This window comes from Hypanus sabinus, chromosome 29, assembly GCF_030144855.1.
Source record: "Hypanus sabinus isolate sHypSab1 chromosome 29, sHypSab1.hap1, whole genome shotgun sequence".
Classification (NCBI taxonomy): Eukaryota; Metazoa; Chordata; class Chondrichthyes; order Myliobatiformes; family Dasyatidae; genus Hypanus; species Hypanus sabinus.
In genome coordinates, this window is record NC_082734.1 from 13,086,731 (window position 1) to 13,103,881 (window position 17,151).

Consider the following 17,151-nt stretch of genomic DNA (forward strand, 5'->3'; position numbering starts at 1 on the left):
TATCCCAGGAAGTTTTGGGCTTTCATAGGTCCCTCGAAGTTGCAGTGCAAGTTGACAGGGTTGTTCAGAAGGTATATAAAGCTTCTGGCCTTCATTAGACAGGGCATTGAGTTCAAGAGCCATGTTACTGATTTATAAAACTCTGGTAAGACTTAATAATACTCTGTTAGAATATTCTTATATTCTAATAAGAATAGAATATTCTTATTCTATTAGAATATTCTGTTCGTTTTTGATGGTCTCATTATAAGAAGGATGTGGAAGCTTTGGAGAGGGTGCAGAGGAGATTTACCAGGATGCCGCCTGGATTGGAGAGCATGTCTGAGGAGGTTCTTGAGGATGATTCCGGGAATGAAGGGGTTAATGTATGAGGCCTGTTCGGCAGCTTTGGGCCTGTACTCTCTGGAATTTAGAAGAATGTGGGAGAGATCTCATTCAAACCTACCGAATGTTGAGACGCCTAGATAGAGTGGACGTGGAGAGAGTGTTTCCTCTGGTGGTGGTGCCCAGAGCTAGAGGGCGCAGCCTCAAAATTGAGGGGCAACCTTTTAGAACACAGGTAAGAAAGCCAAGTCAGTGGGTATATTTAGGGTGGAAGTTGATCGTTTCCTGATCAGTCAGGGCATCAAAGGATATGGTGCCCACACCTGGAGTGTTGTGTTCAGTTTTGGTCTCCAAATTTGAGGAAGGACATTCTCGAATTGAGGGAGTGCAGCGTAGGTTCACGAGGTTAATTCCCGGGATGGCGGGACTGTCATATGTTGAAAGATTGAAGCGACTGGGCTTGTATACACTGGAATTTAGAAGGATGAGAGGGGATCCAATTGAAATATATAAGATTATTAAGGGATTGGACACGCTAGAGGCAGGAAACATGTTCACGATGTTGGGGGAGTCCAGAACCAGTGGCCACAGTTTAAGAATAAGGGGTAGGCCATTTAGAACGGAGTTAAGGAAAAACTTTTTCACCCAGAGAGTTGTGGATCTGTGGAATGCTCTGCCTCAGAAGGCAGTGGAGGCCAATTCTCTGGATGCTTTCAAGAAAGAGTTAGATAGAGCTCTTGAAGATAGCGGAGTGAAGGGATATGGGGAGAGGGCAGGAACGGGGTACTGATTGTGGATGATCAGCCATGATCACATTGAATGGCAGTGCTGGCTCGAAGGGCCGAATGGCCTAATTCTGCTCCGATGTCTTATGGTCTTGTGAGCATTGTTGAGCAAGCTGGGGTCTTTGGAGCAAAGGAGGGTGAGAGGTGGCTTGATAGGAACGTACAAGGTAAGAGACTAAGATGAATGGATGGCCAGAGACTTTTTCATGGGGTGGAAATAGCATCTATGAGGGAGCATAATTTGGAGGAATGTACAGGGGGATTGCCAGAGGTAAGATTTTTTACACAGAGACTGGTGGGTGCATGGAACACCCTACCGGGGGTGGTGGCAAAGGAAGATACTGTGGGGACATTTAAGACACGCTGAGGTAGGCACAGGGATGATAGAGAAGTGAAAGGCTACGAAGGGGAGAGAAGGTTTAGAATGATCTTAGTGTAGGTTCAAAGCTCAGCATGACATTGTGAGTTGAAGGTGCTGTACTGTGCTGGAGTAATCTATGTTCTTTCTGTACAAGGATTTCAGTGCAAGAGCAGGGATGCCTTATTGGATCTTAAAGGGCCTTAGTGAGACTTCTCCTAGAATATTAGCTAAAAGTCTGATCTCCCTGCCCAAGCACGGACTTGTGACAAAGAGAATACAGCACAAAGATTCAGCTGGCGGTTCGCAGACACAGGAAACCGCGGGTACTGGAATCTGGAGCTGAGAGCAAACTGGCGGAGAAACTCAGCAGGGTCCCAAAACAGGCTCCCGATGTAGAGCCTTCACCCCAAATACCTGCAATCCCTTTGCCTCCGCAGATGCTGCCTGACCCGCCGAGTTCTTCCTGCAGGTGATTCTTGGGAAAGGATTCCCTGAAGAGACTTCCTTCCAACTCCACAACTAATCCAGCTGGTTCCACTCTTTCCAGACGGCCCTGCCAATTCTTTCCTGTCCCCTCCCTTTAGCCCACTACAGCCTGCCTCCACACTGCGTTCCAGATCCAAACTGCGAAACTGCATTCCAGATCCAAACTGGCATTGCTTTGTTGTTCCTTTCCTCAGCTTTCCCTCCAGGAATGGAGGACCGGACTTGTCTAACCTGCTGGGCACACCTTTCTGCCCTGCACTCCACAGCCCCCGCTCACTTTTGTTTTTTACTTTGGTCTGTGGTCTCACGTTCCACCTGCTCCCCGATTTACAGCTGATCCCCCTTACTCACTCTGGTTTTACCCCACACCCTTTCCCCACCCTCCCTGCTCCCTATCGAGCTTTCATTTCCTTTTTTTTAAAAACAGAAGTTTATTCAAACTTCAAAAACTGTACAATCATCTGGACTTCATAAACTACATACAGCTTCAAATTAAAATATAATCATTACTATCTAAACCACATTTGAAGCCCTGAGGGGCCCACAGTTCCCAGAAATCACTCATTGTACCCATAGACACTGTGTGCTCCTTCCCCAAGGCATCTGGGCACAGAAAGAGCGGCAAGCAGTTGGCTCAGACCCTAACCCCACCCTAGAAAGCCCCCTGTCTATTTCAATTCTTACCTTGCACGTAAAAATTTACAGCAATTCCTGGAACTCCTCTCCCACTATAAATAAGTTAGATGTTATTAATCATCCTCATCATTATGTGCTGTGTCGTGTGATGGGGGCGATCATAGTCTTTGACCATGATTGTTCTTGGCAAATTTCTCTACAGAAGTGGTTTGCCATTGCCGCCTTCTGGGCGGTGTCTTTACAAGACGGGTGACCCCAGCCGTTATCAATACTCTTCAGAGATTGTCTGCCTGGCATCAGTGGTCGCGTAACCAGGACTTGTGATCTGCACCGGCTGCTCGTACGACCGTCCACCACCTGCTCCCATGGCTTCACATGACCATGACTGGGGGGGGGGTGGGGGGGCTAAGCAGGGGCTACACCTTGTCCAAGGGTGACCTGCAGACTAGTGGAGGGAAGAAGCACCTTACACCTCCTTTGGTAGAGACATATCTCCACCCCACCACTCAAATCAGTCATAGATCCCAAGAGTAGAAGGCAAGTGGCGTTGGACCGGGTTAATGAAAGCATAGGCCAAATCAAAGTGACAGAGTCCAGTAATGCGATCAATTAACACAGTAGGGATTGTTTTCCCATGGCCTGCATAATCCTAATCCTAATCCTAATGAGGGTGTATGGGCTTTTCCACTCTGAAAGCTCTCCCGCACAGGTCTTGTGTCATTGTTGGATATGACTGACAACCAACGACCCTGACGCAGAGCCCTTGATTATTTGCCTCCCTGACCCATGAGTGGCCAGCTTGGCCAGGCCCAGGAGCAAGTGGACCAGGAGATCCCCCGAGAGACCCTCTTCTTTCTGTACCGGGCGATGTCACATTGCAGTTGTACAAACTGTTGGTTAGGGTGTAAAAGCCATTCCAGACCTGGATGCGTTGTGGCCTGCTGAATCATTTACTTATGCATATTGAACGATTCACAGGGCCACCGCTGTGGAGAGTTAACTTCCTATGCCACTAACGTTTCTGATATTGGGTATTTTTAATGTCCGGATGCAGTACGATCCCAGCTCCAGCCGACATAATATTTTTAGCTCTTCTCAGGAGAGGGTGTAGCTGGTAGATGTAAAATTTAATATCCATTCAATTTTCCCTGGATAAGTTGGTTGTCTTCTTGAACTCCTGCAGACCATTTGGGGAAGGTGCTCTCACTGTGCAAGCAAAAGAGGACCGGAATGGGTTTGAAGAAGGAAGGATCACGCACAAAAATGCCGGAAGAACTCGCCAGGTCAGGCAGCGTCTATGGAGAGGAATAGAGTTGGCATTTTGGGCCAAGACCCTTCATCAGGACTGGAGAGGAAGGGGAGGAACCCAGACGAAGGAGGTGCGGGCGGAGGAGTACGATCTGGCATGCGCTCGCTAAAACTGGGAGAGGGGGAAGCTTGGTGGGTGGAAGGGAGGGGATGAAGTAAGAAGCTGGGAGGTGATAGGTGGAAAAGGTAATGAGCTGAGGAAGAAGGGATCTGATAGGAGAGGAGAGTGGACTGTGGGAGAAAGGTGGGGGGGGGGGGTACCGGAGGAAGACAATAGGCAGGTGAGGAGATGAGAAGGGGTGCGGAGTGGGGGGACGACCAGAATAGGGAATGGAAAAATAGAGAAGGGGAGGGGGGAGAAATCACTGGAAGTTTGAGAGATCGATGTTTCATTTCGTCAGGTTGGAGGCTACTGAGACGGACTGAATATGAGGTGTTGCTCCTGCAGCAGTAGCAAAGTGGCCTCATCACGTCAGTAGAGGAAGCCATGGATCTGCATGGGAATGGGGAGTGGAGTTAAAACGTTTGGCTACCCGGAAATTTTGCTCTTTGCAGGCAGGGCAAAGGTGCTAGGCCTTTCCAAATCAGCAATGCTGAGCAGATCACTATCAGGCTGCCTCTGTGGAAAGAGAAACATCATTAAACTTTCAGGTGATCATATTTCCAATGAGTTTCAGAATATTCAGGAGTTACTGGTTTTATTGGTTGGAGGGAATCTCGCTGTGCAAGTGTGCCCGAGGGCTGGACTATAATACGATCCCGCCTCCTGGCTGCGCTCTCGATATTATGGTTGGTTGCGGGTGGGTCCCGCTCTTCCGCCCCCGTTCAGCTGATTGGTTGGGCGGGCTGTCGATCAAACGCTGAGCCTGTGCTGCCCCCGATTGTGCGAAGTGGACCAATGGGGAGTGGCAGAGACCGGCGACGTCGGCGGTGAGTTTGCGGAGAAACTTTTCTTTCGCAAGGTGAGGGGCAGAGGTGGCAAAGCCGGGGATCAGATCGGCGTAGCGAGAGAGAGAGAGAGAGAGAGAGAGTGAGAGAAATATAGATTCGGGGAGAGAAGTAAAGAAAAATCGGGAGAGGCGGGGGAAAGAATCTAGGGCAGGAAAGAGAGAGAGAGAGAGAGAGAGACCAAATAAAGAGGGCGGAATAGGAGGAGAGAATCAGGTAGAGAAAGAAAAGGAGAAATTATACAGGAGAGAGAGAGAAAGGATCGAGAAGGAGGGAAGAAAGAGAGAAAGATACGGGGATTAGCGAGGAAGAATGGGGAGGAGAGGGAATCGGGGGGTGGGAACCGAATACTCTCTAGGATATTTGATATTTTGGACAGGGAAGGAAAGGGGGTGGTGTCGTATCGTTGATAAAGGGAGATATTAATGCTAAAATGGTGTCAGAGTACATGCTGCCGAATTTAAAAACAATTTGGGGCAACTGCCATATGGTAGATGCAGGGCCGTGTGTAGCATTTGACGGGGTAAACGAGAGCTACCTGCGGCAGGCAGTGAGTGCCTCAGTCACACAGAATTGACAAATTTAAACGGAAGGTGAATTCTTCGAATGCACACGAGGTGCTTTTCTACTTCACTATGTTAAGGAACCAATCAGAGAGAACAGTATTTTAGATTGTGGGGTCTCAACCTGGTGCCCACGGACCCCTTGCTTGACGGTATTGGTGTCAAAGGTCGGGAACCCCTGTGTTTTGTGCACTAAGAAATGGTTCATTGATAATCTTGTCATAAAAAGGCCTTTGGGGAAGAGCGATAGAATATGCGGTAGAATTTTACATTTAAGTTTGAAAGTTATGCACCAATGCGAAACTTGTATCTTAACTCAGATAAGGGGAATTATGAAGGTGTGATTGGAGATTTGGCTGTGTGTGATTGAAAAGGTATGATTAGCATGCAAATAATGTAATGTATAAGTAACAAAAAGCAGTCATCTTTACCAGCTCCGGCTCTTTCCCTCTCTCCAGCCTTCAGAAGCAGGTTCAGAATGAAGTTTAATCACTGGCATATGTCACAAAATTTGCTGTTTTGCAACAGCAATAAAGTGCAATACATAGAACTATATATTAGAATAACACATAACATATATATATAATATATATGTTGTGTAATAAGTGCTATATAGCACTATTTACCTGTAATATGTAGAGTCAAAAGAGAGCCCAAATAGTGAGGTGCTGTAGTGTTCATTGGTTGATTCATTGTCTGTTCAGAAATCTGATGGCGGAGGGAAAGAAGCTGTTCCTAAAACATTGACTGTGGGCCTTCAGGCTCCTGCACCTCTTCCTTGAGGTAGCAGTGAGAAGAGACCCCGTGATGGGGGCCCTTGGTGATGGATGCTGCTTCCTTGCGGCATTGCCCTTTGAAGGTGCCCACGATGGTGTTGGCTGGGTCCGTCACCCCCTGCAGCTTTTCTCCGATCCTGTGCGGTGGCCCCTCCGTGCCAGAGAGTGATACAACCAGTCAGAAGGCTCTCCGCGGTACATCTGTAAAAACGCGCTGGAGTCTTTGGTGACATACCAAATCTCCTCAAACTCCTAATGAAGTCTAGCCATCGCCACACCTTCTTTGTAAAGATGTTAGGCCAGGATAGCCCTTCAGAAATTTTGACACCCAGGAATTTATAACTGCTCACTGCTGGTCCCTCAAAGAGGACTGGTATGTGTTTCCTAAACATCCCCTTCCTATAGTCCACAATCATTTCTTTGGTCTTACTGACATTGAGGGCAAGGTTGTCGCTGAGACGCCACTCAACCAGCAGATCTATCTCACTGGTGTACGCCTCCCCGTTCCCATCTGAGATTGTGCGTCGTAGGTGTAGGGAGAGGAGAGCAGTGGGATAAGCACACACCCCTGAGGTGTATCGGTGTTGGTTGTCAGCAAGGAGATGGTACCTGGCAGTGGTCTCCCAGTGAGGAGGTCAAGGACCCAGTTGCTGAGGGAGTTACGGGGGCCCAGATTTTGGAGCTTGTTGATCGGAACTGAGGGTATGATTGTGTTGAACGCTGAGCTGTAATCATTAATATCAGCCGTGTGTGTGTGTGTGTGTGAGTGTGTGTGTGTGTGTGTGAGTGTGTGTGTGTGTGTCTGTGTGTGTGTGTGTGGGGGTGTGTGTGTGAGTGTGTGTGAGTGTGTGTGTGTGGTGTGGGGTGTGTGTGTGTGAGTGTGTGTGTGTGTGTCTGTGTGAGTGTGTGTGAGTGTGTGTGGTGTGGGGTGTGTGTGTGAGTGTGTGAGAGTGTGTGTGTGTGTGTGGTGTGGGGTGTGTGTGTGAGTGTGTGTGTGTGTGTCTGTGTGTGTGTGTGTGTGTGTGTGTGAGTGTGTATGTGTGTGTGTGTGAGTGTGTGTGTGAGTGTGTGTGTGTGTGTGTGTGTGTGTGTGTGTGTGGGGGTGTGTGTGTGCCTGTGTGTGTCTGTGTGTATGTGTGTGTGAGTGTGTGTGTGAGTGTGTGTGTGTATTGCTATTGCCCTGGTGGAGAGACTGTGAGACTGCAACCTCTAAAGACCGTCCGTGGCCACAGACAGATTGCAGAGGGTCCAGGTCCTTGTTTAGGGAGTTGATCCTGGCCATGACCACCTTCTCAAAGTACTCCATCACTGTGAATGTGAGTGTCATTGTTAATGAGACAGCTTGCCCTGCTTCTCTCAGGCTCTGTGTGATTGTCACCCTTTCGAAGCCGGTGGGAACAGGTGTATTAAGTGCTTGAGTGTTACTCCAGGTCGTGTTTCTCTAAGAGGGGACAGACAGTCTGCCTCAATGGGTGAGAACATGGCAAATGGACTGTACACTCAGTGGCCACTTTATTAGGTACACCTGTACACCTGCTTGTTAATGCAAGTATCTAATCAGCCAATCACGTGGCAGCAACTCAGTACATAAAAGCATGCAGACCTGGTCACGAGGTTCAGTTGCTGTCCAGACCAAACATTAGAGTTGGGGGGAAAAAGTGGCTTGGACAACGAAACGATTGTTGACACCACACGGGGGCAGATTGAGTTTCTCAGGAACTGCTGATCGCCTGGAGTTTTCACACACAACATTCTCTAGGGTTCACAGAGAATGGTGCGAAGATCCAAAAAGATTTGTGGGCAAAAGCGCCTTGCCGATGAGGGAGATCCGAGGGGAGCGGCCGGGCGGTTTCAGGCGAACAGGAAGGTGACACGTGCTGACAACAGTGGTGTGCAGAGGAGCACCTCTGAACAGTCAACACTTCGATGACTGCGAATACGCACTCTGTGGCCACTTTATTAGGTACAGGAGGTCCCAAACAAAGTGGCTGCTGAGCGTAATGTGGAGAATCTGAGGCCATCTACTAGAGTGCACACTCGATTGGACTAGATTATCGTCAATTACACTGAAATTGTTTGCTTCCATGAAGCTCCCAGAGTAAACAGTTTATGTGATGACAATAAATATCACAAAATAAACAAATTCAACAAACTCTGCAGATGCTGGAGATCTCAAGCCACACACACTGCTGCGTGAACTCAGCCGGTCGGGCGGCGTCTATTGAGGGGAATGAGCAGTCGATGTTTTGGGCCGAGACCCTCTGTCAGAACTGGAAAGGAAGGGGGCAGAAACCAGAAGCCGTCTTCCGTCCCCATTCGCCTTCTTGTGCAACCACAACGGCTGCTCACCTGTCTTGAGGCCACAAAGACCGAACTCGGGTTGGGAGACCACCTTGTAGAGCCCGCTTACTTATTACCGCCCAGAAGGAGACCATTCAGCCCATTGGTTCCCTGCCGAGCAATCTGATCAAACCCATTTCCCGTTCCCTTGTAGACCTGTAACTTACGTGCCCATCAAATCCCCAGTTAATTCTCTCGTCACTCGCCCAGGCTAATGGGTAACTTACAGCAGCCGGTTATCATATAGGATGGGGTTGAGAGAGATAATAAATCGGCCATGATGGAATGGTAGAGCAGACTGGATGGGCCGAATGGCCTAATTCTGCTCGTGTGCCTTGTAGTGAGGGAAGCCTACACGGTTAAGCAGAGAAGATCTTGGGCCACGGTGGAAATAAGGCCTCCGGAGTTGTGAATCGGAGATTTAAAAAAAATGTTAGCTTTCTTTGTATGTTGAGGCATACAGAGAAGTGCCTCGTTTTGTGTCAAATTAAATCAGCAAGAACTGTGTTCAGCAGCCTGCAAATGTTACCACGCTGACAGCGCCAACATACCATGCCTGCAGTTCACTAACTCTCACTGTGTGTCTTTTTGGAATGTGGGTGGAAACCCGAGCGCTCACTGGTGCAACGCATTAACTCCTGCCAGACAGCGGAGGGAACTGAACCTCGGATTTTACCACCAGCACTGTGAAGCCATTGCGCTAACCCCGCCACCCCAGTACAGTGCCACCCAGGGGTAGCACCGACCGCTGTCTCGTCCAAAGAACATCTACGTTCAGTCTGTTAAGGTGACCCTAAGCTTTTACTGCCTGTTAGTCTGAGTGTCCATCCCCACACCCAGTCTCAACCCAACACATCGACTCTCTCTGAGTTCCTCCAGCTGCTTGGTTTCTCATAAGATCCCGTTGTCTATTGTTTCCCATTTCCAATCTGACCTCTGTCCTGGACTGTCTCCAGTGTTCCAAAGTAGCTGAGTGTGCTCAAGAAATGGTATTTTGCTTTGTTTCCAGATGCGTTACACACTAATTTCGGATAACCAGCCACGTATCCCATATTTTCAGCCTTATCTTTCTTTCTCTGGCTATTTCATGTTTGTCTTCCCCATTATTACGTTGCTGCAGCCCACACCAACGCCACATGAAACTAACAACTCTTTATCCTCCCATAGACCTTCCCCTTTAATCTCCCCACCCTCCCACCTCCTCGCAGCAATTTGAAACTTGTTTCTTTTTTTTAAACATTTTCCCGGTTCTGATATCAGGAACTGGAAATGTTACCAGCTTTCCCCTCCACACCTGCTGCCTGACCCGCTGAGTATTCGTAGCAGCCTCTCATTCGACGTCAGCAAGACCATACAGGCGATTATTGACTGCAGCAGAAGAAGCCGAGGGTCCGTGAGCCAGTCCACATTATGGGATTGGAGGTGGAGAGGGCCAGTAGCTGTAATTTCCTTGGTGTTACCATATCAGAGCATTCGACCTGGGACCAGCATGCAAATGCCATCACGAAGAAGGCGAAGGTGGGATACGTGGCTGGTTATCCGAAACGTAATGTGTAACACGTCTGGAAAGAAAAGGAGGAGCTGTTTCGCGAGCTCGCACTCAGCTACTTTACTAGCAGTTGGCGTAGATTTAGCATGTCACCTAAAAACTTTGACAAACTTCTATAGGTGCACTGTGGAGTGAACCCGGACTGGTATGGAAACGCCAAGAACGGAAAAGCCTGCAGAACGTGGTGGATACAGCCCAGTCCATCACAGGCAAAGCCCTCCCCAGCATCCAGTGTATTTTTACAAGGAGCACTGCCACTAGAAAGCAGCATCCATCATCAAGGGTTCCCACCATCCAGCCCAAGCTCTCTTCTCGGGCAGGAGCCTCAGGTCACCGGGTTTACCCTTGAACCGTCAGGCTCCTGAATCAGCATGGATAACTTCACTCACCTCAACCCTGAACTTAATCCATAACTATCGATTTTCAATAACTCTACAACCTATGTTTGTGTTCAGTATTTGTTTGCACAATTTGTCTTTTACACATTGCTTGTCAGTTTTAAAGTACATATAGTTTTTTTTCCCATAAATTCAGTTGTATTCTTGCTTTAAGGTAAGGGGAGGGAAGTTCAAGTGGGATATTAGAGGAAGGTTTTTCACTCAGAGAGTGGTTGGTGGGTGGAATGCACTGCCTGAGTCGGTGGTGGAGACAGACACACTAGTGAAGTTTAAGAGACTACTAGACAGGTATATGGAGGAATTTGAGGTGGGGGGTTATATGGGAGGCAGGGTTTGAGGGTCGGCACAACATTGTGGGCTGGAGGGCCTGTAATGTGCTGTACTGTTCTATGTTCTATTCCTTTATTTTCTTGTAAATGCAGGCAAGAAAATGAATCTCAAGGTGGTTCATGGTGTCATGTACACACTTTGGTAATAAACTGACTTTGAAACTTTGAAACATTTTCCTTTAAGGTAAGGAAGAGAAGGAGGTGTGTCTGGGAAGCATATGTAGATAGGGAAGGTGAGGCCTGCAAAAGAGATTCTAGATCTATTTTACGTCAAGTATATGGACAATTGTTAGCCAGTGAGTGTCTTCAACCTTTCCACCAACCCTAGAAACTTTTCACCCTTGTTGAAGACCCTATTCATCCATTATACTCCATTACCCAGAAAACTGTCTGCTGCCTATATTCATTAACTGTTAACTGTTGAGAGAGGAACAGCTCTCTTTCCAGGAAGTACAGGAGCCTTGGATCCCACACCACCAGGTTCAGGAACAGTTATCAGGCTCCTGAACCAGTGTGGTTAACTTCTTTCACCTCAACTCTGAACTGATCCCACAACCCACAGACTAAATTTCAAGGTCTCTACAGTTCATGTTCCTGGAATAATTTATTTAGTTTTATTTGCATAGATTGTCTTACGCACATTGGTTGTTTATCAGTTTTTGTTTATGTATAAATTTTTGTAAATTATATTGTATTTCTTTATTTTCCTGTAAATTCCTGTAAGAAGATAATCTCAGGGTAGTATATGATGGCATATTGTACTTTGATAATTTACTTTGACCTTGTAACTTCCATGTGTCCTTTTCAAAATGTGTTTATTTATCATTAACAAAATTTAGCAAACAGAACTTTTTCAGTTCCTTCATTTATACGGTACTGTGCAAAAGCCTTTGGCAAATGTGTATAGCTATGGTGCCTAAGACTTTTGTACTGTACTGTATCTGTCAATGTGGAGGGAGACAGAGTTTGAAAACCTGGCAGGAGCAAAGGTTGTTGGGAATTTTGAGACTGGAGCGGGGCAGAGTGGAGCGGGGCAGAGTGGAGTGGGGCAGAGTGGAGCAGGGCAGAGTGGAGTGTGGCAGAGTGGAGCGGGGCAGAGAGGAGCGGGGCAGAGTGGAGAGTGGCAGAGTGGAGCGGGGCAGAGTGGTGTGTGGCAGAGTGGAGCGGGGCAGAGTGGATCGGGGCAGAGTGGAGCGGGGCAGAGTGGAGCGGGGCAGAGTGGAGTGCAGCAGATGTAGACAAGAGGTAGTGGGGCAGTCGGGGTGCGTGAGGAGTGGGTACAGACACATCCAGTCCTGAAACACCAGGCAAGGTCATTTGATTCGAAACAATTGTTTTTTTGATCATTATAGAATGTCTCTCTGGTGCTTCCTGCTCCCTCCCCTCTCCCTTCCCCTCTTCCCAACCAGGACTTCCTTCTCCCTGCCCCTTTCCCAGTCTCAGTCCACAATAGAGACCCCATATCAAAATCAGGTTTATCAGCACTCTCACATGTCATGAAATTTATTTTTTATTTGCGACAGCTGTGCAGTGCGATACATAAAATTACTACAGTGCTGTGCAGAAGTCTTAGGGGGGTGATTGATAAGTTCGTGGCCTAAGGTAGAAGGAGTTGAGTTATTGACTTCAAACTTTCTGCATAATCACTTGAAGAGTTGTCCTGCATATGGATGTAACGAGAACTGTATAACTCATCTCCTTGTCCCTTAGGCCACAAACTTATCAATCAGCCCTGCTGTGGACACTTTCTGAGGTCTAATATCCATATGCTCCACAACCGCTGGACTAAGTGTGTAAATGTAAGTGACTATGTTGAAAAATAAATGTGCTAGATTTTCTAAAATTGACTCCTTCTACCTTAGGCCACAAACTTATCAATCACCCCTGACATATACATGCCTAAAACTTTTGCCCACTGCTGTATGAACTGTAAAAATCCAAGGCTGGAGCACTGCGGCACAACACTGCACAAAGAGTAAATTGAAATGTGTCACCTGTCATCCGACCAATCTCCCACCCAGTATAAATTCCTACATTGTGAAATTTAATGTTCTGCAATGGTTTTCAGTACAGCGCCTTATCAAGTATTTTTTGGAAATCCAAATATATGATATCAACCACTTTCCCTTTATCCACAGTGCATGTTACTTACATATGAAACATAGAACAGTACAAACAGGAACAGAGTCTTCTGCCCAAAATGGTGCTAGCCTGAACTAATCGCAACTGCCCACACATGTTCTGTATCCCTCCATTCCCTGCCTGTCCATTGTCTGTCTAAACATCGCTTAAACGTTCCAGCGCTTGTCCTGGCTTTGTCTTCCAGGCTCCCACCAATCTCAATGTGCAGAAGGTTTCCTCATCTCCTTTTAAATTTCCTCCTCTGACCTTAAACCTAAGCCCTCTTGTATTTGAAAATTATGGCTTGAATGGCTACTCCATCCACGGATTTCATAATTTCATCAATGTCTATCCTATTGTTCCTCTAACACTTCGGAGAAAACAGTCCAAGTTTGGCCAACCTCTCCTTAAGGCTGATGCTCTCTAATCCAGGCAAATCCTGGTGAACCTCTTCTGCACCCTCTCCAAAGCTTCCACATCCTTCCTGTAACGTGGTGACCAACACGGGAGATGTTGCTTTAAATGTGGCCTAACCAATGTGGTATACAACTGCAAAGTGTCTTCCCAGCTTTTACACTGGGTCATCGTTGTCGTCATGCGCCACTTCATACGGCATGGGTGACCATTACCTTTCCGCCACCGTGATTATTCTTGGCAGATTTTTTCTACAGAAGTGGTTTGCCATTGCCGCCTTCTGGGCAGTGTCTTCACAAGACAGGTGACCCCAGCCATTACCAATACTCTTCAGAGATTGTCAGTGGTCGCATAACCAGGACTTGTGATATGGACCAACTGCTCATACGACCATCTACTACCTGTTCCCATGGCTTCACGTGAGTCTGATTGGGTTGGGGGCTCTAAGCAGGGGCTACACCTTGTCCAAGGGTGACCTGCAGGCCAGTGGAGGGAAGGAGCACCTTCCACCTCCTTTGGTAGAGTCGTATCTCCACCCCACCACTCAATATTCCAACTAATTAATTTGAGTATGCTGTATGACCTCTTTACCTCACTACTTGTGTTGCCTCTTTCAGGGAGCAGTGGGCTTGCACCCTAAGATCTCACTGGACATCAACACTCCCAATACTACCACTTCAACGGTCTCCAATACGTTGAGTTAATCTGTATCACAAAACCCTGATGACTCCTTATCTTCTATCTTTCTTACTCTGACTATTCATCTTTTTTCCAGTCCAGATGAAGGGTCTCAGCCTGAAACGTCGACTGTTTACTCTTTTTCATAGATGCCTCTTGGCCTGCTGAATTCCTCCAAGGTGTGTGTGTGTGTGTGTGTGTGTGTGTGTGTGTGTGTGTGTGTGCGTGCGTGCGTGTGTGTGTGTGTGTGTGAGATAACCCTGATGACTTAGTATTTTTCCAAGTGCTTTGCGTGCTGATTTCAATAGTAGATACTAATGGTTTCCTTGTGACAAATGTGAAGTGTCACAAGCTTGCAGTTTCCTGCTTTCAGCTTCCTTCCCCTATTGAGTAAAGGTGTTATGTTTGCTATTTTCCAAATTAATGGAACATACTCTGAATTGAGAGGATTTTGGAAAGTTAAGATCAATCTATCATTAAGACCAATCATACAAACTCCTCCCTCCTGCCGTCTGGGAAAAGGCACCGGAAGCATTCAGGCTCTCACGATCAGACTATGCAACAGTTTCTTCCGCCAAGCTATCAGACTCCTCAATACCCAGAGCCTGGACTGACACCCTATTGCCCTATTGTCCTGTTTATTATTTATTATAATGCCTGCTCTGCTTTGTGCACTCTATGCAGTCCTGGATAGGTCTGTAATCTAGTGTGGTTTTTTTTTCTGTGTTGTTTTTTAATGTGGTCAGTCTAGTTTTTGTGCTGTGTCATGGTCCTGAAAAACGTTGAGTCATTTTACTATGTACTGTACCAGCAGTTATGGTCGTAATGGCAAAGAAAGTGACTTGACTTGATCATCGATCCGACTAGAAACTTTAAAAACGCTCAGAGCCCTGGGATCTGTTTTCCCTTAGTTTTCTCAGTACTGCTTCCATTCTAACTGTGATTTTCCTGAGGTTCTCCCTCCCTTCCCGTCACCGGTTTGCAGATATTCCTATGATGTTACTGGTGTCTGTTGTGTATTTAATACTTTGGTAATATTTGAGTACTATGGTAAATATGTTGATTAAGCATTCTTTATTGGTTTAAATCATTACAGGTTATATGTAAAAATGTGTATTAGTCATGATACTACTATATGATATGTGTGTTCTTCGCTTAAAGATGAAGTTAGAATCACATTTTGTACTCCCATCTGTTTAATTCGTTTAATGTTTTGGAGTGACAATATAAAACAGTGGCAGTGAGGTATTTTGAAAGCTAACCTGAGATGGTTACTGACCTGTTAAAGCTCAGCGAAAAGTGGTAGAGTATTTTAAGAAAAAACACAGCATGTGAAGAGACAGTCGAGTTTTTAAAAAAGGCAGAAAATAGAAGAACTCACATGTTCATAAACAGTGAGTACTGGGAGATAATGCTAATAAAAAAAGCGAAAAAAAAGGTGGATACATTTGATGACATAACAGATGACTGGATTTTATATACTGAATGGATGGAGCAATATTTTAAAGCAAATGAACTAGCCAAAGAGAAACAAATACGAATTTTGCTGAGTGCATTGGATGGGAAAACGTACGGTCTACTTAGGAGTTTGACTGCTCCAACCAAACCAGCAGAAACGAGCTTTGCTGATAATGTGAAAGTAATGCAGTAACTTAGAACCAAAGCCGTTGATTGTACTGCACTTTAGGTTTCCTGAGTGGAATCAGAAGGAAGGGGAGTTTATTTCAGTGTACGTGACTGAATTGAAGTGATTGTCTGAGCATTGTCAGTTCCAAGATGGGCTTAATGATTAGCTGAGGTTGTTTCATTTGTGGAATCTGAAAGCAAGCATTGAAAAACAGATCCTACCCGAAGCACAATTCACATTTAAAAGAACAGTTGAAATTGCCGTATCAATGGAAACTGCAGACAGAGATGCAATTGAGTTGCGGTCAGGAATGAAAGTGAGCTTGAACAAAATTGCAATGTCTAAACAGAAACCTGCCTAGCCAAACAAATAGTGTTACTGTTGTGTCAGGCGCTCACATACATCAAACAACTGCAGATTGGCAACTTGATTGGAGATCCATCCACCATTGGCATGCCACATCCCCTGCAATAGAGTCAACTGAAAGTGAATTAAGAAAGGTACTGGATGATGCCACAAAGGTCTCCATTCCAAACACCGTGAACTATTTCCCAGCAGTAGACAACCAGCTTTTAGTGCTAATCTCTGAGCCTCTGGTTGGAAAGCATATTGGACCAAGGAAGGACCATGCTGCTCAGAGGGATTGTGAAACTGACAAAGGCAGCGGTAGGCAATGGTTTTTGTAGGCAACATATCTGGAAAAGCTTCTGATGTGCTAATCAGGCAGTTACTTGCGAAATTGGTACTAGTGAAATGCAGTTTGGTTTTAAGCTGGAAGAGAGTTCAAGGAGCTTCAGGAAAGTTGAAAACATTTGGCTTTTGAGTTTCAAAAACCAGAATCTACTCTGTGTGTGTGTTAAGGAACTTCAAGCAGGAGACAAAAAGCTGCTTGTAAAGGTAGATGCAAAGCCCAAGGCCCAGCTGGATGAACGGAAGGCCAAAAAGACAGGAGTCAATGGAGATTCGAAAACGGAGGATTCGTCAGATGATGCTGTGGATGTGCAAACTAAGAGGAGAGATCAGATCATAAAGGGAGCAGTAGAAGCATTAATACGCCAGTGAATTAAATGCACCTTCCCAAGATGAAGATGCACAAACTTGAAGAAGAAAAAGGAAGAAGAAAGGTGCCCAGAGCTGTCAGAACCACTTCCTGCCGTCTCAGAGTCAACGCCTTCAACCACCACGAGTCTAAACTGCCAAGCAGAGTGAACCTCCTTTGTCAGGAAAGAAGTTATCTCACAAGAGTAAGAAGTCTTCCACAGCAATTAGATCTTTAGGCCTGAATGGAACAATTTAAAAAAATTACTATGATGTGGTTGCCTGTATAGTAATTGTATTATATAGACTGTGTCTATAGATGAGGTGCATTCCATATAGAGTTGGAGTTTATAGTTAAGCAGGGAGCAGTGTTTGTATTTAATATTTAAGTGATAGTTGAGTGATTGTGTGTGTGTGTGTGTGTGTGTAGATTAAGCATTCTTTATTTGTTTAAAAAATTCATTACGGAT

The 17,151-nt window shown here is 46.2% G+C and overlaps 1 protein-coding gene across 1 annotated transcript in view; it reads left to right on the forward strand.

The window, feature by feature from the left end:
* The first annotated feature begins 12,553 nt into the window (after window positions 1-12,553).
* Window positions 12,554-17,151, forward strand: part of LOC132383010 (leukocyte antigen CD37-like) — a 62,154-nt gene continuing 57,556 nt past the window's right edge. The window contains exon 1 of the mRNA XM_059953687.1: window positions 12,554-12,602. Within this exon, the coding sequence (XP_059809670.1) occupies window positions 12,601-12,602 (2 nt within the window). The 5' untranslated portion in view covers window positions 12,554-12,600. The remainder of the gene's footprint in view (window positions 12,603-17,151) is intronic.